The sequence below is a fragment of the Bos indicus genome, chromosome 16 (assembly GCF_029378745.1).
Source record: "Bos indicus isolate NIAB-ARS_2022 breed Sahiwal x Tharparkar chromosome 16, NIAB-ARS_B.indTharparkar_mat_pri_1.0, whole genome shotgun sequence".
Classification (NCBI taxonomy): Eukaryota; Metazoa; Chordata; class Mammalia; order Artiodactyla; family Bovidae; genus Bos; species Bos indicus.
This window is the reverse complement of record NC_091775.1, coordinates 64,339,135-64,363,734: the sequence shown is the minus strand read 5'-3', so window position 1 is coordinate 64,363,734 and position 24,600 is coordinate 64,339,135. Positions and strand designations below refer to the sequence as shown.

General features: G+C 42.3%; 1 protein-coding gene across 3 annotated transcripts in view; it reads right to left on the bottom strand.

Annotated features, from left to right (window-relative positions):
- Positions 1-13,336, bottom strand: part of RGSL1 (regulator of G protein signaling like 1) — a 62,154-nt gene extending 48,818 nt beyond the window's left edge. For 2 of the 3 annotated variants that reach the window (XR_011560908.1, XM_070768541.1), the window contains exons 1-6: positions 12,015-13,336; positions 8,585-8,667; positions 5,404-5,478; positions 3,848-3,977; positions 1,929-2,033; positions 736-897 (exon numbers count right to left, since the gene is read on the bottom strand). Coding sequence is in view for 2 of the 3 variants with exons in the window: in XM_070768541.1 (XP_070624642.1) it covers positions 736-897; positions 1,929-2,033; positions 3,848-3,977; positions 5,404-5,478; positions 8,585-8,667; positions 12,015-12,027 (568 nt within the window). In the remaining variant the exon portion in view is untranslated. The remainder of the gene's footprint in view (positions 1-735; positions 898-1,928; positions 2,034-3,847; positions 3,978-5,403; positions 5,479-8,584; positions 8,668-12,014) is intronic. The other variant, XM_070768542.1, reaches the window with a different exon arrangement.
- Between the last annotated feature and the right edge of the window lie 11,264 nt (positions 13,337-24,600).

Genomic DNA, 24,600 nt, shown 5'->3' with positions numbered 1-24,600 from the left:
AAAGGAAGGAGTTTGGTCTGGATAATTTGGTAAAGTCCTGACTAGCCCTGATTTTAATATCATCAATTCCCAAGTATCTATATAAATAGAGAGGAGTGTGACTAACCCCAAATACTGCAGCTTCTGGAGCACATCATTTGTATTGGGGTTAGGAATGCCTCCTCACTTAATAAATAAATACATTTGAATGAATTTGATGTTCTAGAGAAGGAGTTGGCAAACTTTTTTAATATAAAGAGTTAGTAAATATTTTAGGCTTTGTGAGCCATTTATAGTCTCTGTTGTACAGTCTTCTTTAAGCTTTTAAAAATAAAAAAAAACAGTCTTAGCTCATAGGCCACATGCACTGCATTTGGCCTGTGGACTATGGTTTGTTCTAGAGAACCCTAATTGAAAACAAAAGAAAACAACAACAACAACAACAACAAAACCCCACAAAACAAGCCATGCAGGCTTAGCAAGTGCAGGAACTGTTCAATTACCTTGTCCCAGTTCCCCTTCACTCTTTCCAGCTAACCTTCACTAACAAGCAACATCTCAGGAAGGGGCACATACCAGCTTACGGCCAACTGTCTCTCTCAACTGTTCACTGTTAAGGGTTGGGGTTCCCACTGGCATCCCTAATGGAGAGAGGAGCAGTCTGCAAGGCAAGGGACTGAGGACTATCAGACATTGGACTGATTTTTTCTTGCATCCCCCAGGGATTTCACCTCAGATATGCTTTATGATTCTTACTGATGTTCATGTTGCAGAGAGTCACCACCCGTGAGCTTTCCTGCAGATGGGTGGCCTTCAGCACAAAGAGGAGGGAAAGGTAGTGGTTTCTCACTTCCAGGTCCATCTCATCTATGCTCAGAATCTTCTCAACAAGAATCCAGAAATCCACCAGTTCTTCACCTATGGATCAGACAGGATCACCTATGGATCAGACTGAGCTGCACCCCAGGCTTGCCCCTCCAGTGGCTGTATCTGAGTGCGGCAGCTGACACCCCCACCCCACCTCCACCCCCACCTGCTTGCTCTACTGCCTCCAACATCACCTTGAGCCACTCCTTTGGCTTAAGGGATCATTTCCAGAAATGTCCTAATGCAGGAGCTGATGGGAGACATAGAGAAAAGGGACTTAATGGGTAGGACTCTTTCATGATTTTTTTTTTGGCGGGGAGTGTTAGAAAAACTGTCAGTTTAGGAAAAACCACATGAGAGTAGATCATTAGACATTCAAGTTTTGTCCAAAAAATAAAGATCAGCGTAAAAAGACCATTTCTTAGATCATGGACCCGGAGCAGCCTGCAGAAGGACACTGGAGCCCAAAGGTGCCAAGGACTACATTCCCTACTTTACAGCTTTGCCAGGGCTGAAGTCTGAATGACAAACTATAAGACAATCTGTCTAATTCTTCCCTGCCTGACCCCTGGAAAGCCAGAATTTCACCTTTATACTAAGATTTGTTCCTGTGTCAAATTTAATGATGCTGAACTGGAATGTCAGCTAGTATTCACTGCCAGCCTCCTAGACTCATCACCTACTGGACCCAGTAGAACAGAAAGCACTTTTGCTACAGGGATTTGTGTGTATACTTGTTCCTTGTCTGTCTCCCCACTGTCACGGCAGCTTCGGGAAGCAGGGACTTAGGGCTCTTGTTCACCTTTGTATCCCCACCTGCAAGCGCAGTGGCTGCCATACAGTGGTGCTCAATAAACATTGTTAAATGAATGAATGAATGAAAGGGACTCTGAGTGCTTTTGCCATAACCTACACAATAGACCCCAGTTTCCAAAGACTTCTACCCAAGCTGTGTTACAAAGCACTTTTTGTATTCACCATAGATACACAGAACTGTTAGTAGCAGCAGTAGAACTGCTCCAGGGTATCCTGGAAGCTGTTAAGAACTTGCAAAGGCCCCAGGAACAACTCCAAGAACCCACCTGCACTGCCCTTGAGGTAGGTATAGAAGCGCCACATCCCTCTGACCCCGCCAATGCATTTCTTGAGTAGCCACTGGTCTGCCTTTTGCCATCTCATCATCTTGGCTGCCAGGAAAAGTCCATGGTAAGAGATTGAGAATGAGCTCTTCCCCCAGCCCCTCTCTCAGCCTGGCACATGGCCAGACTCCCAATCACTCAACGGGAGTGAGGAGAAATGGTGGCCAGTGAGATGAGTAGGGCTCTGACTACGTGGTGCTTTTGAAGCCAGACCTAGGCCCTCTAGTGACACATATCAAGTGACATGGGGCGGGGGGAGGGGCGTACCTACAAGCATACGTACAATCCACAGATCAAAATCACCCTCCAGACAAGGCCCCTGGCCTTCCACGGTCCCCACCTGACAGCAGGTTTTCCAATACATGTGTTGAAGGAGGGAGATGAGTATAATGGGCGATTTGTTACAATATTTTACTCAATGGGATTTCCCAAATCATCACTTTCCCTAGTTTCCTTTGGCTAGTTGAGCTGAGTCAAGTTATCAGTTAAACCCTAGGTGAATATTTTATTCATTCATTCTTTCAACAAGCATTTATTATAGGCCTACTAAATGCTGGGTACCATTCTAGGTGTTTGGGATACATCTGCAAACAGAACAAAAATCCCCACCCTCAATGAGCTTATATTCTAGCAAAGGAGACAGACAACAAACGATAAGCATAATAAATACATTTTCTAGTAAGGCTGAAGGTTATAAGCACTACAGGAAGAAATGAAGAAGGAAAGGAGGGTATAGGTAAAGCTGGGCAGGGGCTGGATGGGTGGGGCCGTGGGCTCCCAGGCTAGCTTTCATTGAGGAGGTGAGAAGTGCACAGAAATTTAAGGTGAAGGAGGGGCACCAATGTGAATATATTGGAGGAGCATCGGCCCAGGCAGAGTGAACAGCCAGTGCAAAGCCTTGAAATGCAAATGTGCCCAGAATGTGTGAGGAACTGCAGAGGACAAAGTGGTTGGAATGGAATGAACCACGGAGAAGTAGGAAAAGATGAGATCAGAAAGGAAATGGGGCCAGGTCTCTAGGACCTGGAAAGGCATTTCAGGGGCTCTGGATTTCAGATTGAAATGGGAGCCATTGGTGGTGGTGGTGGTGGGAAGGGACAGCGAGCAGAGGAGTGACATGATCTAAAGGAAGTTTTAAAAGGCTCACCCTGGCTGCTGGGAGAAGAGAACAAGAGAGCGAGCTAGGAGACTGATTCAGAGATGATGTCAATAGCCAAGTGAGGCAGGCAGAAGGCAAACTTAGGGTTGCCAGTGGGGAAGGATGGAGGGAAGGGATAGTTACGGAGCTTGGGGCGGACATGCACACACTGCTATATTTAAAATGGATTACCAACAAGGACCTATTATACGGCACATGGAATTCTGTTTAATGTTATGTGGCAACCTAGATGGGAGGAGAGCTTGGAGGAGAATGGATACATGTATTTGTATGACTGAGGCCCTCTGCTGTCCACCCGAAACTATCACAACATTATTAATTGGCTATATCCCAAAATAAAATAAGAAGTAAAAAAAAAAAACAAAAAAACAGCCAGGTGAGAAATGACGGTGGCCTAGGCCAGGTGATAGCAATGAAGGTGGTGAGCTACCTTTGATTTTGAACGTATTATAGGCATTTTGGCCATCATTACCTCTCTCATTCTTAGCTGCAGTGAGACAAATAGCCCAGCCCAACTAACTCCTGTTTCTTGTTCTTGGTACCAATTTCTCAGCCTAAGATATCACCTATTGCCACAATGCAGGCTAAGCCACCCACACATCTCAGGCTGTAAAGGCAGCCAGTATTTGTAGGACTGAGAGACTTCGGATGGTTTGCACCCAGCTCCCCATGTGTCTATACACACATGCCCCCACATGCTTACCTCCTTCTGGGGACTTAATGAAACTGATGAACTCCTGACAGAGAATGTAATGGAAACATAAGTTGGCTTTACAGAAGAAAGGTAATCGATATTTTTCCAACCAGGTCAATAATCCTTTGTACTTTGCAATCTAGAGTCCAAACAAAATAGGAACAGAAAGGAGAAATGGAACTGAATTGCTAAGAAATGCAGCTTATTAAAAGGAGCAATTACATAACCTTATGCTTGTAATATTTGGCCCAGAGGCATGTTGATTAAAAATAGTATCTAAGAGGCTCTCAAAGGAGTGAATGGATTGGTAGGAAAGCAAAGACTTTTTCCTTCATCAAAAAAATCTTATTCCTGAGTGAGGTTAAGAAAAGACCTAAGTAAAAAACAAAAACAGGGCAATGACACAGTCTTAAGCTTTGCTTGATAGAGGAGAATCAGAAGAGATTTTGGTCTGTGGTATCAAGTCATAACTCTACTCAACTTGCTTCTTTGTAAGCACACTTCCAACTTTTCACAAGCTCCCAACCCATATCAACTGCACAACACGTACAAAAGCACACAAAGACTGACACATACCATATAAGTAAGAGAGGAATACCCAAAGGATCAAAAATCCCCAGGGACGGGATAAGAAGATAAAATTTTTAAGTGTTGGGATTCTCCTTGGGAAAACAAACACATGCATAAGAATCAGAGTGCAGTGTCTTCCTCAGCAATCCAGATCCCAGAGAAAAATAGAACTTTGCTGTGAGCATGGCTTAGTGCTTAGTGTGATCGTTCTGATCCCACCTGTCACAAAAAGGGCATGAGGGAGGCATTGCTGAGTCCAAGGTCTACAGAGTAGAAAAGGAGAACAGGAAGAGGGGAGGAGAGAAAGACAGTGGACAAGGACAAGGAAAAAACGTATTAAAAAAAAAAAGACTGGGGGAAAATATACGCCCCGTGGTCAAGTAGTCATTAGGAACTGTCAAGCATCATCTTGACTTGAGCTATACTCGTTGGGAAGATCCCCTGGAGGAACGAATGGCTACCCCCTCCAGTGTTCTTGCTTGGGAAATCCCAAGCACAGAGGAGCCTGGTGGGCTACAGTCCATGGGCTCGCAGAGTCAGACATGACTGAGTGACTAATGCTTACTTTACAACGCAAATAATTGCTATGGGCCCATGGGCTACACTTCCTTTCCCACATCCATGCAGGTATTACTTATCAATTCCCAGACTCTTTCTGGCTTAGGTGTGGCCTGCAGAGTTCTTCTCAACACAGTGCTCCAAGCATCGACTACCCAACCATCACAGTGGACATGAGAGGTTAACTTCTTTTGCTAACCATGGACTAAAATACAGAGGAAAGAACTCAGCAGCAACGGCCTCCTAAGCAATAAACATGCAAAAAGGAGAACTGTCTGCCTGGCTTGATTCTGTTTGTCCTACTCACCCGCTTTATAGTTTCTTCCATAGTCACCCTGTCATGAGCTCCTGTCGCTTCCCCTCCCCCGATCCACACTTCAAATCCATCTGCCTCTTCCCCTATCCCAAACCATCCACCATTCAAGAATCATGCTCACCAAGTCGTGGGGTATTTCTGGCCACAAGCTCCATTGTGAATTTTCAACAGTGTAAAATGGTGTCTGGCCAAAGACCTGAAAAAGAAAGCTAAGAAACAGCCAAAGGGGTCTAGAGCATCTCTTTGTGGAAGTGTCATGGTCCATCTGTAGTCACAGGGGAAGAGAGGTTCCACTGCTTTCCTATTTCAAGGGACATTAATTCTTAAATTTATTCCAGTGAACCAACTTGCTTTGCGCAAAACAACAAAGAAAGATTAAATTACAAGATTCATTTATCTTTTGGCTCCATCCTGCCCCGACCTGGGAGTTATCTTGTCTGTGTGCAAAGGCCAAAGCTCATGACTTTAAAAGGTGTTTACTTTGTGTATTGCATTATTCATTTCTCCAGGACCTAGAAAGTTAGAGCAAAGGCTTAAAGCCTTTTCATAAAGAGAAATATCTTTGGATTTGCCTAACCTGTTGAACTGGAGAAAGTAGAGAGGACTGAGGAGGTGAGGAATAACGGTACAAATTATTGATACTTAGGGGGGCATTCAGTTCAGTTCAGTTCAGTTGCTCAGTCATGTCCGACCCTTTGCGACCCCATGAACTGCAGCACGCCAAGCCTCCCTGTCCATCACCAACTCCCAGAGTTCACTCAAATTCACATCCATCAAGTCAGTGATGCCATCTAGCCATCTCATCCTCTGTCGTCCCCTTCTCCTCCTGTCCCCAGTCCCTCCCAGCATCAGAGTCTTTTCCAATGAGTCAACTCTTCGCATGAGGTGGCCAAAGTATTGGAGTTTCAGCTTTAGCATCAGTCCTTCCAAAGAACATCCAGGACAAATCTCCTTTAGAATGGACTGGTTGGATCTCCTTGCAGTCCAAGGGACTCTGAAGAGTCTTCTCCAACACCACAGTTCAAAAGCATCAATTCTTCGGCACTCAGCTTTCTCCACAGTCCAACTCTCACATCCATACATGACCACAGGAAAAACCATAGCCTTGACTAGATGGCTAAGTAATGTCTCTGGCTTTGAATATGCTTTCTAGGTTGGTCATAACTTTCCTTCCATGGAGTAAGCGTCTTTTAATTTCATGGCTGCAATCACCATCTGCAGTGATTTTGGAGCCCAAAAAAATAAAGTCTGACACTATTTCCACTGTTTCCCCATCTATTTCCCATGAAGTGATGGGACCAGATGCCGTGATCTTTGTTTTCTGAATATTGAGCTTTAAGCCAACTTTTCACTCTCCTCTTTCACTTTCATCAAGAGGCTTTTGAGTTCCTCTTCACTTTCTGCCATAAGGGTGGTGTCATCTGCATATCTGAGGTTATTGATATTTCTCCCGGCAATCTTGATTCCAGCTTGTGCTTCTTTCAGCCCAGCATTTCTCATGATGTACTCTGCATAGAAGTTAAATAAGCAGGGGGACAGTATACAGCCTTGATGTACTCCTTTTCCTATTTGGAACCAGTCTGTTGTTCCATGTCCAGTTCTAACTGTTGCTTCCTGACCTGCATATAGGTTTCTCAAGAGGCAGGTCAGGTGGGCTGGTATTCCCATCTCTTTCAGAATTTTCCAGAATTTATTGTGATCCACACAGTCAAAGGCTTTGGCATAGTCAATAAAGCAGAAATAGATGTTTTTCTTTTTTTTTCTCGGAGAAGGCAATGGCACCCCACTCCAGTACTCTTGCCTGGAAAATCCCATGGACGGAGGATCCTGGTAGGCTGCAGTCCGTGGGGTCTCGAAGAGTCAGACACGACTGAGTGACTTCCCTTTCACTTTTCACTTTCATGCATGGGAGAAGGAAATGGCAACCCGCTCCAGTGTTCTTGCCTGGAGAATCCCAGGGATGGGGAGCCTGGTGGGCTGCCGTCTATGGGGTCACACAGAGTCGGACACAACTGAAGCGACTTAGCAGCAGCAGCAGAGAGGCTAAAGCTCCAATTTCTGGCTGAACTCTTGGCGTATCACATTTCTAAGGCATCTTCTTCTTTTGCTACTCAGTCCTCCAGTCATTTCTTCTTGCGTCTTTATCCACCCTTTCCCCCCATCTTCATCCTCAGCCAGTTGTCAAATACCTAGTCATTTTTCAAGACTTGGTTTGTGTCACCTCTTCATTGGTTCCTTTCTGACTCTCCCAAGTAGGAATGGCCTGTTCTTCCAATGTTCTTCCATCTCACCTCCTAGAGATGTCAATCATGTCACACACAACCCTTTTTTGCACTCACCTTAAATACTGGTCTCCACATTAGACTGGGAATTCCTTGAAGACACAATGGTATATCCATGTCCCCAGTACTAAGCCTAGCATCTGGCACAAAATGACCACCCAATAGGTATTTATGGAATAATAGTGTTTTTTCCTAGTTGTATGAAATTTCAACGAGGTAGCATCCCATGGAAAAAGGCGCACTGAGGTGAGCAACTATTTATAAGGCACCAGCATTCAGATGTAACCAAATATTCCAACCAAAAAAAAAAATGCAGGATTGGTGTAGGCCTAGGTTTAAAAATATTTTGATGTATGAGGTCTGTTTTGATTGCATAGATTAAAAAGCTATATAGATTTGCTTCCAGTTAACAACTCAACAATTGCTATGTGTTAAACACCCAGTGAGGGGAGTAGAGCAGAGTGAATAATCCATGGTTCTTGTCCTGCAGGAATTCACAATTTCACAGTCCAGTGGAGAAAACACACACACACAACACAAGAGAGCAGCAAAGTGTCAAGGAGCACAGAGGCGGGGGAGATAAGTTCTGATTGGGAGGACCTAGGAACTCCTTAAGGAGAGCAGGATTTAAGTAGCTATCTGAACAATGATTAAGAGTTTGGTGGGTGAAAATATGGAAATTAAGAACCCAGGCAGGGAGAGGCATGGAGGGAGAGAATTCCAGGTGAATGCCCTCTGCAGGGTAGAGATGGATCACGGGAGCACTGGGTACCAGCAAAGGGTGTGATTGAGATAACCATGGACAGGTAAGAAGGCTGGCGATTTGGGATTTGATTGTATCAGTAATGGGAACTCCTGGAGATTTTAGAGGATTTTCTGATTCATATTTATTTGCTCAAATTGAAATAGTTTTGATTTGATATGAAGTTTTTATTTGTTTTTTAAAAAGGCACTCAGCTCAGTGATATTCACTATTTGGCTGTTAATGAAACATTTGGATTTAGGTCTGAGAATGCTTACCGGGAGAGAGAGAAATGTGTTGAAAAAATCGGCAAAGATTTCATCCTCTAGCAGAATTATAAGATTTGTCGAACCAATTATCTCTATAGGGGAAAAAAAAACTCTTATAAGCAAGATTGCATTTAGGATGAGAAAATGAAGCAGTTGAATGGATCATTTCACAAGGGCAAATTTCCACATGATGATGGCCTTTAAAGTCATCCAACTCAATTTCCCACCCTTTCCAGAACCCTCCTCAGCAACCCTGCTTAAGCACTCCCAGCTGTGGGAAGCTTGCCACCTTACAGGGCTGCCCATTCCATTTATGAAGAAATAAAATAGTTTTTTTCATTCTTTTCATGGGGTTCTCAAGGCAAGAATACTGAAGTGGTCTGCCATTCCCTTCTCCAGTGAAACCCTAATACTTTGGCCACCTGATGTGAAGAATTGACTGACTGGAAAAGACCCTGATGCTGGGAAATATTGAAGGCAGGAGAAGGGGATGATAGAGGATGAGATGGTTGGATGGCATCACTGACTTGATGGACGTGAGTATGAGCAAGCTCCAGGAGTTGGTTATGGACAGGGAAATCTGGAGTGCTGCAGTCCATGGGGTCGCAAAGAGTCAGACACGACTGAGTGACTGAACTGAACTGAAAATAGTTTAGTAATATCTTTCCTATTGTGAACTGTCCTCCTTTATTTTCTTTCCATTTGTTGAAATTCTGCCCTCTGAAGCTTGACCAAATTCACCTAAGTTCTCTTTTAAAAGGCAATGGTCCCATATTTACAAAGACATCACAACATTTTGGTTACCTCCACCCACTCTGGCTAGTCACTAAGCATTTCTTCAGTACTTCCTTGCGTGGCCTTCTTTCCATTTGGCTCCCCTCTCATTGGCTGGAGGGGCACCCATAATTCAAGCATTTCACATTCTTCCCAAGGAAGAGCATAAGACAACTATTGCCCATCTTCTAAGTTATACTAGTTCTAAGTTATCCTAGTGTGGCCGGAAATGAGGTTAGCTCTGGGCACTCTCACATTACACTATTCACTCCACCATCTTTAATTTATGCAGTCACTTTACAGAAACCAAGTCAAATTTCAACTAGTTGGTTTTGGCCCAACATTAAAACCCCCAAAGAGCTTTTTTGGAAAAATATTGGTTATGTAACATATTTATCATTTCTCTCAAGCTTGATCATTGTGCTGCCCAAATTAATACAAGGAAAAAATGCTGACTGTCTCAAAGCCAAGCACAGAGACCACCAGTGGCTTCTCTAAGTTTACTCTAATTCACCCTCTATGCTTTTTAGTGTATAATGTTAACTAGCAAATAGTAAGTTAATCGTCCTGTTAATGGCCCAGCATTTTTCTATTCTATCTAAAATTTATAATGAAAGACTTATAAAATGAGAAACCTAAATATTAGACACTAGACCTATCTCTCAGTTTAGCTAAATGTGTGATGAGAAGAGTAAGTGTCACTCCACCAGGATGAAGTTACAATAACATAAGAAAACTAAGCAATTCCCTTCATTGCTTTTCCTAATGATACTTTGGTGGTTATTATTTTCTTGTAATAGAAAGAGAAACCCAGACAGTCAAACATTGTTATAATAGAACAGATGCCAATTTTTGCCCTCTGTTCCACAGATGTCTTTTTTGCTATCTAGTGTAAATTTTTATGTTTTTCTGTCTCTCTCTTCAGCCCTCTGCACATCTTTTTATAATTCCCTGATTTATTTAATCTATTCCACATGGATAACTTAAAAATCTATGTTCTCAGTCCAGACTTCTTTCTTTGACTCTAGGTTTCAGTATCAAATGAGCTATGGGATATCTCCACGTGACACCCATCAGACACTTTCATCTCAACATTTTCAAAGCTGATCTGATAGTTTTTCTTCCCAACCTGCTCATTTTCCTGTATTCCCAGTCTCAGTTACTGGAAGCAACATCCAACTGTCTGAACCAGAAACCTGAAAATCATCTTTGATTTCTCGTTCTCTCTGTTTCTCTCTCAATACTCCCACACGCAATAGAGCGGCATGTGCTTTCTCCTTTTATGTATCTCTGTTATCTATTCTTACATCTCCATCCATAAAGTCACTTTCTTATTTCAGGCTTCTATCATTTCTCATCTAGACTGTTGCATCAGTTTCTTCAAATGTTCTTGCTATTTCTAATCACTGCCACCATATTATTGTTAAAACTCTTCAGCAATTCTTCATTGTCCTACGAGATAAAGGCTAAATTCCTTAGTACAGAATCTGAGGCTTCACCCAATCTGGTTTTTATGTTCCTTCCAAGCCTCACCTGGGAGGCTCCACTCCATGTTGCCTCCTGTTGACCAGCCAATACATTGCTCTTTCCTGCACAAGCTATGCACTCTCACATCCAACCTCTGTATCTTTGTTCCCACATTCCCATCCCCTGAAACACCCTCTCAACCCCAGGCTGCTTTGCAAATTGTTATCAAGAAATGGTTTACATGTAACCTCCCTGGTAAACCAAGAATGGCAGAATGTACCACAACAGTAAAACTGATCACTACTCCCCGTCACCTCACATGGTCATGTACAACGTCCATCACAACAATTAACAAGTCACTGTTTTCACTCACTGATGCATCTGTCTTCCTCACCAGACTGAGCTCCATGAGAGGAGAGGCTTTTGTCTGTTCATGGTTTTTCTTCTAGACACTATCAGTGTTTGCAAAGTGTTCTGTGTTTAGTGAGTTGTTCCTTCAAGAGAAGATCTTCAATCTTTAGGACTCTTGTTCATTTTTTTGTCATTCATAAAGCCTGGTAAGGATTTGTTGAACATATTATTGAGAGGATCTGACCGCAGGAAAGTGATGTTTGGAAGAAATTTCTCAATCGACTGTTTTTGTAGCCACACATACATTGATGGTGACAAGGGACTGGACTGTGATAGTGCTTGGCATTAACAATACAGTCTTCATGGGGTATAGGAAAAAGGCTCTCCGTATACTCCCCTTCCCCATCATACTTCTGCATTCCTGTTTCTCCATTCTTACCTGTTCTGCCTTCAAACTTTAGAATAATCTGAGGCTTTCAACATTCATTCTATACAATAGTGATGTTGATTTGGTAATAAAGAAATTGTTGGATAACCCCCAACCTCATGCCAGCCTTCTCCCTGGAGGAGGTATGACATGCAATGGCCTATATGCATGTTAATTCTTCCCTCTTAGGTATTCCTCCTAGTGGCCTTGGTTGTGTTATCAGTGGGCCACTATCTGATCCTCAAGATCTGATGGCATGGGGTGGGGGGAGGGGAAAAGAGAGAAGGAAAACAACGGGCACGAATAACAGTCTACATGTGGTGTCCCTGATTGACTCATTCCTGTTAACACTGCGAAGGTGAGTGGTTTGCCTTATTTGAGGTGCTCAAAGCTGCTGAGACATCCCTTTCAGAGACTCACCAGCATTGCTCATGTCGCCTTGCTCTTCCTGCTACTGTGATTGTTTAGGAGTGGAATCAGCCCCCAGTCAACAGAACCCTGCCCCTTATGAATGCACAGTGACACCTCCTGCTAGGGGTTCCAGATTCCATACCTCTGGTATAGAACTCAATCTGATAAATCTTATGTTAACTGAGCTCCTAAATTCCCTTAACTATACAGACTCTTCCTATACCTAGGGCTTTAGTCCATACTATTTGGCATGCATTGACAGTTTCCTTTTAATTGTTGTCTAACAATTCCTGAGTTGAAGTTCTGTCTCTTGAACTTGACTTCATTCTTTGAGGGAATAGGAATCTGTTAACTTCTGATGTGTCTTCTGGATCTAATATCCTTCTAGAAATTTAACCGGTATTCAATAAATATTTAATGACTTGACTCTCAGATAAGCTGGAAAATTCAACCTAATATCCATGCTGTTTTCTACCCCTTCTCTTCTTTTCCAGATAGTTTCCTCTGGTTGGTTGTGGGTTTGAAAAGAGATTGAACACACATTAGCTTTCATGTAGAAGAATTAGACTAGGTGTTTGTACTTTATTCTCATTCAACTCTTAGTCATGCAAAATAGGGGTTATCATCACCTCCTTTTCAATGCAAAATAGTAAATGCAACATTGAGATTGGGCTCTGCCTATCTGATTGGAGAGCTTGTGTTATTTCAAATATGCCAGTAAATCAAACCTTCCTTTCACATGAAAAACATACTTTAATGGGCTTAGAAATAACTCTCCTGGGACTTTCTCACAACAATGTATTTTTCTGTATAATTTCTTCCACTACTTCTTATGTATATCCTTATATGTTTAATTAGACTTTCCCACAGATGTTATAAAGTAAGATGTAAACAATATCTGTATGGAAAGGAGCTACTTAGAAAAAGGTATCCCAAATATCTATGAAATTAACTGTAAGACTGAAACAAAGCTATTCAACATTTTCATCCAATCACAGCATACAAATGAACTGGAGATTTTCTGTGACCAGTTTTGACCAAGAATGTATTCCTGATCAATTTCTCATTCATTTAGGCCAGTAACTCCAAGAAAACAGAGGTAAGCAAGAGGCAATATGGGAAAGAAGTTATAATTCTTTCATTTTAATTTTTCTCAGGATAGTATGTGCGTGTTTAGTCTCTCAGTCGTGTCCAACTCTTTGCGACCCCATGGATTGTAGCCCGCCAGGCTCCTCTGTCCATGGGGATTCTCCAGGCAAGAATACTGGAGTGGGTTGCCATGCCTTCTTCCGGGGGATCTTCCCAACACAGGGATCAAACCCAGGTCTCCTGCACTGCAGGCAGATTCTTTACCAACGAGACACCAGAAGCCCAAGGATGGTATAAATGGTATAATGTTTTTTCAATTGTAAACTGGGCCAGGCCTACTTCTGGGGTCATGAGCAACTCAAAGACAAGAGCAGAAAGTTTTCTGTCCACATGCAAAGAGTCTTAGAGATGAAGAACAATAATAAATGATGAGAAAATAGAAGTTTCTAACATATTCCCAATGTACCAAGGTCTAAAACATTTGTCACGAGTTGGAAATTTGGAACTCAGCATAAATTTACTCACAGAGAACGACTTGTTGTAAGACAAGTGTTCAGAATATTTTGATGTGGAAATTAACTTTTGTTACTCATTTTTTTATTGCCTTCAAATGGATTTGAAGACTAAGCTCATGTTCACTTGAAGGAAAGGCAAATCATTTTGGGTAGTCCCAGCTTTGGGTCCGGAGAAGGCAATGGCACCCCACTCCAGTACTCTTGCCTGGAAAATCCCATGGACAGAGGAGCCTGGTAGGCTGCAGTCCATAGGGTCGCGAAGAGTCAGACATGACTGAGAGACTTGACTTTCACTTTTCACTTTCATGCATTGGAGAAGGAAATGGCAACCCACTCCAGTATTCTTGCCTGGAGAATCCCAGGGATGGGGGAGCCTGGTTGGCTGCCGTCTACAGGGTCACACAGAGTGGGACACGACTGAAGCCACGCAGCAGCAGCAGCATTGGGTCTGATTTGCCACATTTAGATCCCTCCTCACACCGTCCTGGGATACACATAAATCAGCCCAAAGAGGATCTTGAACACCGAAGGGGTCAAGAATAAGTGCATTGATTAGGGTTTTGTGGAGTTTTGTTTTGGTTACTCAGTCTCTGACCATTCTGCTTATTTGAGATGAAAAACTGTGAGTCTTGGAGAGACTGTCTCCCATTATAAATGCCTGAGGGACCAGACGGCCCCTCCGCTGTCCTGGCAGCAAAGACTTGGACACTTGTCCTAGATTCAGCAATCAGATCCTCCATCCAGACCTTTTTATTTTTAAGGGGTGACTCAAAAGCTCAGGGGCAAGGAGAGCTAATGCATGGCGGTGCCTATGACAGCAAATGCTCACTGGTGATGGTGCCAGCAGAAGTGGCAGACTGGAGATGGCCGCAAAGGCGGGAAGAAGATGCGGTGGTTGCAGATTAGCTTTGATTTTGTTGAAGCAAAACCATAAATGAGTGACTCGCCTTTGGCACATACCAACCAAACAGGCCTGCAAGAGTTAAATAATTTTGGTTATTCTTTAGCTGTTACTGCTAATAAACACTTGTAACTGGACATGTCCTTCACAAAGCTAATTACTCTCTGACTCCATATAGATTATACTCTGCACCTGGCATTCTTCTCCCCCTAGACTCTCTTCCAGCATTCTGCATTTCAGAAAGAAGGTCCAGGGCCGATAATTTCAGGAATAGCAGGCCTAGTTGCTGAGTTGCCTGATGCTAGCTGTGGTCATTTTTAAACTGCAGGAGAAAAAAAAATGCAAGACCTTCATAAGGGTATAAAACTTTTCCCTATTCCTGAGAGATGGTGGCACAGTTATTAAGCGAAACATAACAGGCTATGTTTCCCTTTTGCCTGGCAAAAATAATAAAGATACTCTTTTCTACTTCCTCCAAATTCTGTCTCTGTATTTCTATTTGGAATCAGTGGACTGGGAGCCAAGGTTTTGGCAACAATTTTAATGTGTGGTGCTGCTAACCACCAAAGATAAAGTATATGTTGATATCATAATAGTAACTATGGGGACTTCCCTGGTGGTCCCGTGGCTAAGACTCTGTGCTCCCAATATAGGGGCTCTAGTTCGACCCCTGGTCAGGGAACTAGATCCCACATGCCGCAACTAAGAGTTTGCATGCCAAAACTAAAGATCCTGTATGCTGCAACGAAGACTGAAGATTCTGTGTGCCACAACCAGAACCCAGCACAGCCAAATAAATAAATAAAATAGTAGTAGCTATGGCATGTGGGTATCAGAATGATCCAACATGCAGGTTCTTGGTGGTGGCTAATGATTATAGAGTCCCTTGGGAAAAAATATGTGGCAGCTTGCTCAGATTCTAGTTGAGAACATAAACTCCATGGTGGCAGGAATTTTTTTTATTGTTTTATTTAATGATGCATCCCAAACATCTAGAGCAGTTTCTTTCACATAGAAGTGCTCAAAAATTTAAGCGAAAGAATTAATATGAATACAAACCCAAAAATGAGCTGTCCTGTAGAATTCTAGACCCCTCATCCAATTTTCAATCCTGAGTCAGACCTAGAAGCTCTTAAATAAAAAGAAAGTATTTTGCGCTTTAGGAAGAACCTTGCATTATCTTTCCAAGAATTTACTGACTGTCTTCCAAACTTTCATCAGAGATTACTGGAGTAAAGTAGATGCCCAGAACTTTGGGAAATCATTGTTAAGCTGGATCTGACCCAACACACAACTGGGAAATGTTAGAGCTGAGATGTGAGCTCAAGGATAATTTTTAAAAAACAGTCTATTTTATATTTGCCTGATAATAATAACCATCTGGGAACTTGTAAAATATACAAAACCCTTGAACCTCACCCAGGGTTTTCTACCAGAGTAGGGACCTGGTAATGTGTCTAATGAACACCTTGGGTGATTCTTAGCATCACACAATGTGGGGAGACGTCTGGCACCCTTTTACTTTGGGAATTCTAAGGTCTTGAAAGGGTCAGGAATCTAACTGCACATAATTCACTGTTGGCTTTTAGTCCTTGCTGTTACTGGGGTGACAGCACTCCATTTCGTTGCTAACAGCTCCAGTACTCAGCATCCTTGAGCTGCGGGGGAAGACAGTAGGGCAGTGATTCAGAGCAGAGATTGGCTTTACATAGCTTTATTGAAGGCAAGTCTAAAAGCATAGTGTCTTCAGGAATGTGGGTATAGATCAGTGCTGAATAGGCCACTCTTTTAGAAAGAGAACTAAAAGAATTTCTTTTGCCCAGGTTATGCTAGCTCTTTTCCAAAGAAGTGATAATCTAAGGAATAAATTTGATTATTAAACTGTCAAGAGCTTCACCCTGAATTCTTTTGAGATGAGTGAGCATGTGTGTCTGTTACACTGATTAATGAATGAGGTAACTGATGACTGAAGAAACATGGTAGGCTACAAACATCTTGGAATATATTAAACATCGAGAAACACATGTAAACATACTTTTAAAAAATGTGTGCTATTTTGTGAATGCTGTTTTTTATATAATAAAATGCTTAATTTTTGTTTTGTATTTATTTTAAAGTCTGACATTAAATTTACAAGAGCCTTTTTAAGTTCTTAGGAGAATTTTATTTGTTAGGTTTGTAAACCTGCCTGCTATTTAAAGATATTTTGAAATCATATTTTCAACTCAAAATATGAAATGTCTAAGAAATTTTAGTTAACAAAATATGGAAGTGGTATCTGTTTAGGAAAATTTATCCAAAGTATTATAAAGCAATTGAAAGTAAAATTATATTTATAAGCAATTTTGTATGCTAAGTTTAAAAGTTTAATAATCAGTTTATTAAATATATACCATAATATATTGAATACAGATTATAACACAAGCAATACCAAACATTTTGTTGTTGGCATCATGCTCCCTTGTAATAGCCTATTAACCTGAAAAGTAAATTATCAAGCATTCCATAAGACAATTTCCAGGGTTCTTCCTTAACTACCTTTCTTAGGTGGGGCAGGAACTCAGTAGTTTTCTCTGGTACTATCGGGCCATGAAATTCCATCCCTGGAACTGTACCACCAGGCTTATGAGTACAGGAATGTGCGACCTCAGCATGCCTGCCCTGAACTCCTCTAACAAACTCCTGCTTATCCCTCAAAACCCAGATTGGAACAAAACTGACATTTCATCCATGTTACACCTACACTAGATACTCTATTTACACATTCAGTCAACTATTCATTGTATGCCTATTCTGTGATGAGCTAAAAAAGCATTTTGATGATTTTTATAGAGTTGCTTAAAAAACAGTCATTTTAGCTCACATGTTTTGACACTGCTATATTTTTGAGACACACACACATATATCTATATATTTATATATATATCTACCTGTATCTATGTATGTCTACATAGATATTCATATGTCTATATATCTATCTACCTGTGTATCTAGGTATATAGACCTATACATATACACCCTACATCTATGTTGAATCTATGCTCATTCATGTCCACACGTCTAAGTTTCATAGGAAACAAATAGACCTTCATGATGCTTAAGCTTGCAAAACACTCGCTTATACATTTTTCTACCTTCTTCTTTACACCTCCCTCATTTCTTTTAAATTGATGTATGTGTTAGTCACTCAGTCGTGTCTGACTCTTTGCGACCCCATGGACTGTAGCCTGCCAGGCTCCTCTGTCCCTGGGATTCTCCAGGCAATACTGGAGTGGGTGGCCATTACAGTACAAACAGAGAGCAAGTGCCCCTTTCCCAGCTCATGGAAAGATGGTGCCCTCCGGTAGACAATGGCAAAGATCACACCTTTCTCTCCAAAATTCTATTTGAGTCTTTTGTTTTTTTCCAGATCTCTTCAATCGATTTTGCATTCCGCCGTGATTAGGGTTACTATCAGAGTGCTCGTACCTACCACGATATGAGGAATACAGAAAGTTTCTTATCACCTGAACAGCAGGCCTGCCCATTCCATTTTATCAGGCCTCAGTAATAATCCTTTGTGGTTATTTAAACCTTCAAAATAATCCTTTGAAGGCCCCTACTAATATTTATTATTTCACCTCAGAGATACATGTTGTGAGACATAATAATATTTGAGGCATTAATTTACTATAAGAAATGAGCTCATCAGTATCTGACCTCAAAAGTACTCAGAAGAGAAACATCTGAGAAACTCAGAAGAGAGACATCAAAACGTGGCTTTGGTATCTCTCAACCTTTTACATTTATATAGACAAAAATTTTATATTTGTATAGAGAAAAATACCTTAACATATTAATATTTGGGCTTTTCTTGTCTGCCCTTATATATAACTTTTCTCTTAATTAGTGAAAGACATTACTGCAAGATGAGGTCATATTGTAATGGCCAAAAAAAATTAATTTTTAGGTTAAAAAAATCCAAAATACACTTGCAATATGAAGAAAAGAGCAGGCCTAAGTGAAGTAGAAAATGGAGTTTTGCCAAATCACCTTACCACCAACCAGGAAGGGGCGTAGATGAAAAGTAGACTCCCTACTACCGCCACCCCAAGGCACTGAAGGAGTATAAGCTAGGCCACGGGAAGGAGGAGCTGCAGGGCTGGACAAGGCCTGAAAAGATACCCAAGGTTGTGGGTGAAAAACAAAGGGAAGGGACCCAGAGGTGACAACCAGGAAGAGGGTAGAACCTCCAGGGGAAAGTGCAGAGCTCCATGGTCACCAGGAGCAAGGAGAAGCACAAAACTGGACTAATGCCTGGAGAATATTTTATCTCCACCTGGTGGGGGCAGGCAGGAATCATGGTTACCAGATCATCCCACCAGTGCAAGGTGTGAGCTTCAAAGGAGAGCTAATCCCTGCTTGCACAGTGGATGTTTAGCACATGGATACCAGCCCTCCCCCTTATCCTGAGACAGCGCTGAGCCCCCTGTAAATAACACTGAAAGTACCCCCTTCCTTTGCAATTCTCAGAATGCTCACAAGCCCCTAAAAGCAGAGGGCAGAAGCTTGTAACAGCCAATTTACCCCTGCTACACCTCAACTTTTTTTTAAAGGCTTTATTGAATTTGTTACAATATTATTTCTGTTTTTTTTTTTTTTTTCTTTTCTTTTTTTTGGTGGTAAGGCATGTGCAATTTGAGTTCCCTCACCAGGGATCGAACTGCATCCCCTACACTGGAAGGTGAATTTCTAACCACTGGGCTGCCAGGGAAGTTACACCTTAACTTTTGAACAAGAAAATTAACAAGGAAGAATAAGGCAGAGCCGAAGGAAAGAGGCTCCATCTAGTTTTCCTAGGAATTGGAAGCAAGGGGGAAACTGGGAGGATAATGACTCTCTAGAATCCTTGCGCCATCTAAGCATAGATATTTTAACTGTGACCACGAATGAGGGAAGCTTAGATTCTCCATACTCTGGGGATGGGAGGGAGAGATCCGGATGGGTGGGCTAAAGACATTCTTTTACAAGTTCCCAATAATTTAACTCTACTCCTCAGAATTCCATTCCCTTTGACATGCAGCTATTAGCATTATGTGAACATGGCTAAATGTCTAGCTACCTTAAGCCAGCTTGTTAAGACTTTTGAGTTTTAGGTTATCATCTATAAGCCTATCTCATACAATATTTGTGAGGATTAAAAAGAAAAGTGGGGGGAAAAAAGTGGGTAGAATAAACAAGCCATAGGATTTCATTTTATACGAGACGACCGAAAAAGGAATGGGTCCTGGTGAGTCTTACTTGGAAATCAGTTGAGGTATGTACGGAGCAATGGGTTGATCTACCCAGGTAGAAGAATCCAGCACACACTACACTGGGTGAGATGGGGGTGGAGAAATTCTGGAAGCAGGCGAACCCTTCTGAGGCCTCACTCTGTGCAGGCTTCTGCTCTGTTCTACTGGACCCTGCAGAGGAAACTGCCTTGGTGGACTTTGGTGATGGTGGTGGTGGTTTAATTGCTATGCCCAACTCTTGTGATCCCATGGACTACAGTCCTCCAGCCTCCTCTGTCCATGAGATTTCCCAGGCAAGGATACTGGAGTGGGTTGCCACTGGATGGTATCACAATATATTTATGCCAAACTCATCAAAATGTATACATTATGTCCAACTTTTTTTTTTCCGGTATATTAAGTACATCTCAACAAAGCTTTAAAAAAAAGCATCTGACTTTCTGTTTGATAAACCATAAAGTAATCAAAATAAAGGCCTCAATAACAGTTCTGTGAGTTCTAGATGGTCAAAATATCAGTTCAGATTTAGTATGAGTATTGAAGTGATCAAGAAAGAGAAAGGATGAGGGGGTAGTTTTATGACAGGTAAATTATTATGCTGCACTAAAGACTGTAAATCATTTTAATTACTAAATGTCAGTGACCTGCGGTAGGTATTCTATGTGGTAGGTGAGGAATGTTTATAAAAACCCCAAGGCAGGGTATAGTACATTTATTTTCACATTCTATTGGGTTGCGGGGGTGGGGGGTGAGGAACACAGAGAGGAGCACAGCAAGCAGATGCTTTGGCTGAAGCTGAGGTGAGATGGCGGAAATACTTGGGGAGTTGAAAGTGTAGGTCACAGCAACAGGCCTCTTGGGCTTCATTTGCCTTTTCTCTGCTCACTGCTTAGCAAACAAGACTGAGAGAAACCGAAAGAGGAGCGAGTCATATGTCCTTGGAACTTCTGAAGGAAAGACACCTGGTCTTCCTTTCTGACAGCTTCTCTTCCCTCAACTTCTCCTCCAGATGTTCCGGAATGTGCAGGTGACAGGAACCATTCCAGGCTCACCTGATCTGGGCATCAGCAAACTTATGGCAGAAAGTGACGAACTAAATAGCCTCTTGATGAAAGTGATGGCTTAAAGCTCAACATTCAGAAAACTAAGATCATAGCATCCAGTCCCATCACTTCATGGCAGATAGATGGGGAAACAGTGGCTGACTTTAGTTTTCTGGGCTCCAAAATCACTGCAGATGGTGACTGCAGCCATGAAATTAAAAGACTTGGAAGTAAAGTTATGACCAACCTAGACAGCATATTAAAAAGCAGAGACATTACTTTGCCAAAAAAGGTCCGTCTAGTCAAGGTTTTTCCAGTGGTCATGTATGGATGTGAGAGTTGGACTATAAAGAAAGCTGAGCACTGAAGAATTGATGCTTTTGAACTGTGGTGTTGGAGAAGACTCTTTAGAGTCCCTTGGACTGCAAGGAGATCCAACCAGTCCATCCTAAAGGAGATCAGTCCTGGGTGTTCATTGGAAGGACTGATGTTGAAGCTGAAACTCCAGTCCTTTGGCCACCTGATGCAAAGAGCTGGCTCATTGGAAAAGACTGATGCTGGGAGGGATTAGGGGCAGGAGGAGAAGGGGACGACAGAGGATGAGATGGCTGGATGGCATCACCGACTCGATGGACATGAGTTTGGGTGGACTCCAGGAGTTGGTGATAGACAGGGAGGCCTGGAGTGCTACGATTCATGGGGTCCCAAAGAGTTGGACACGACTGAGCAACTGAACTGAACAGAAACATAATGATACCACCAAAAGGAAAAGCCATAGATCCAGATCATCAGCATGGCAAGGGAAATTACGTGCCAGCAGAAGAAGGTGGTAACAAACAGAATATCATTTTTGTCATCATCCATCCATTTGTGGCCAGAGATTGGTTTGAACAGCATAAAACCTATCTGAATCAGCCAAGAGCCTGCAATCATATACAAAAGAGCCTTCATCACCCAGAACCTCAGTGAGTTGGGAGCCCACAGCTCTGCGATCACCACCAGCAGCAATAGGAACAAGACCTGGACAAACAGGATGTGACTATATAGCTCCACTCCTTCTGCGTCCTCCAAGTGAGACACCATTAGGGTTACAATCAGAAACACGCTCAGTGCCTGGGCACCTTGCTCCAGGGCAGGAGCCCTTTGGGGCAACACGTTCTGGCTCACCACGTCTACACATCCACTCAGGAAGAAGGTTGCGTAGAAAGTAAGATGCTGCCACTGTTTGTCGTAAATAAAGTTTCTCTGATGAAATATCTTGCTGATAAGTACAAACTGCCCTTGAACGCTATGCAGTTCTTGGGCCACTAAAATAAAGCTGCTCAATATCTTCACCAGCCCCACATAGTATATTTGCTGCAGCTTTGCCCATCTTCCTTGGCTCCAGGGACGGCATGGTGGATACTGGACAAGGCGGTTGCTTATCAAGGCCTTAGAGATGAGTCGTGCGTGATAAAGTCCATAGAAGAAGATAGACAGTCCTGGGAACAGATGACCCTCAAAGCCTCCCATGAAACTGAAGGTAGGTCTGACCACAGGCAGAGACAAGAGGCTCAGGTGTGGTCACGTCAGGCGCTAGAGTCTGCAGGGAGCCTGTAGACTTTTTGAAGTCTATTTATATTCTCTATTCAGCTCACAGCATCCACATACAGAAGGGAAATGATCTTGGAAAAAACCCAGTATCATAGTGGGGTGGGTGTCATGGTTTCCGTTCTTGTCTTCTGCTCTGGTTCACTGATAGCTAATCAACCATTGCCAGATGAAGAAATAAACACATTATCCAGCACAGTGCTTGGGCAACTTCCCTTCTCAGAGACTGTGCTTCAGATTTCTCATTTCTACCTTCCTTACTTCCTTCCCCAATTCACAGAATGTCAGATAGTACTCAGAGAAAGCAGGGAGAACACACAATATAGGTAAGCATCCTCATATATAACTTCATACAAATACTAGGAACAAATGTGCTCTTCTGGGTATAAATAGTTAAGACTCACAAGTAAACATATACAGCCCAATTACTCTGATATTATTTGAGGATGACCAGAAAAATGCTCACTCCTGAGAATCTCTTCTGCTCATCTCCAGATAGACCTAAAGTGCCACCACTTGAGGTTCCTTCCTTTGACTTTGAGTGTTTTTTCAAATTATATAGGCAAATAGGTTCTATGCAGAGGTTTTGTTGTTGCTCAGTCATGTCCGACTCCTTGCAAACCCTACAGCATGCCAGGTGGCTTCCCTGTCCTTCACCATCTCCCAGAACTTGCTCAAACTCATGTCCATTGAGTCGGTGATGCCATCCAACCATCTCATCCTCTGTCAACCCCTTCTCTTCCTGCCTTCAATCATTACCACCATCGGGGGCTTTTCCAATGATTTGGCTCTTTGCATCAGGTGGCCAAAGTATTGGAGCTTCAGCTTCAGCATCAATCCTTCCAAAGAATATTCAGGGTTGATTTCCTTTAGGATTGACTGGTTTGGTCTCCTTGCTGTCCAAGGGACTCTCAAGAGTCTTCCCCAGCACCACAGTTTGAAGGCATCAATTCTTCAGCGCTCAGTATTTTTTATTGTCCAGCTCTCACATCCGTACATGACTACTGGAAAAACCATAGCTTTGACTATACGAACCTTTGCAGGCAAAGTGATGTCTCTGCTCTTTAATATGCCATCTAGGTTTGTCATTGCTTTTCTTCCAAGGAGCAAGTGTCTTTTAATTTCATGGTTGTAGTCACCACCCACAGCAATTTTGGAGCCCAAGAAAATAAAGTCTCTCATTGTTTTCATTGTTTCCCCATCTATTTGCCATGAAGAGATGGGACTGGATGCCGCGATCATAGTTTTTTGAAGGTCGAGTTTTAAGCCAGCTTTTTCACTTTTCTTTTTCACTTTCATCAAGAGGGTCTTCAGTTCCTCTTCACTTTCCGCCATAAGAGCAGTGTCATCTGTGTATCTGAGGTTAATATTTCTCCCTGCATGCTTGATTCCAGCCTGTGCTTCATCCAACCTGGCAGTTCACATGATGTACTCTGCATACAACTAAATAAGCAGGGTGACAATACACAGCTTTGACATACTCCTTTCCCAATTTTGAACCAGTCTGTTATTCCATGTCTGGTTCTAACTGTTGCTTCTAGACATGCATACAGGTTTCACAGGAGGCAGGTGAGGTGGTCTCGTATTCCCATCTCTTTAAGAATTTTCCACAATTTGTTGTGATCTACACAGTCAAAAGCTTTAGTGTAGTCAATGAAGCAGAAGTAGATGTTTTTCTGGAATTCTCTAGCTTTTCCTATGATCCAACTGATGTTTGCAATTTGATCTCTGGTGCCTCTGCCTCTTCTAAATCCAGCTTGTATATCTGGCAATCCTCAGTTCACACACTGTTGAAGCCTAGCTTGATGGATTTTGAGCATCACTTTGCTAGCGTGTGAGATGAGTGAAATTGTGCAGTAGTTTGAGCATTCTTTGGTATTGCCCTTCTTTGCGATTGGAATGAAAACTGACCTTTTCCAGTCCTGTGGCCATGGCTGAGTTTTCCAAATTTGCTGGCATACTGAGTGCAGCATTTAACTATGCAGAGGTACTGATTTGAAATCTCTTGCAAAAAGCATTTCAGTAAAAATTCCTAGGTAATTTTATTTTTCAAAATAATTTTTATTCATTTATTTGCTTTTGGCTGGGCTGGGTTTTCGTTGCCATGCAGGCTTTTTTCTAGTAGGAGAGAGCAGGGACTACTCTCTAGCTGCGCACTCTCTAGTGCACACACTTCTCACTGAA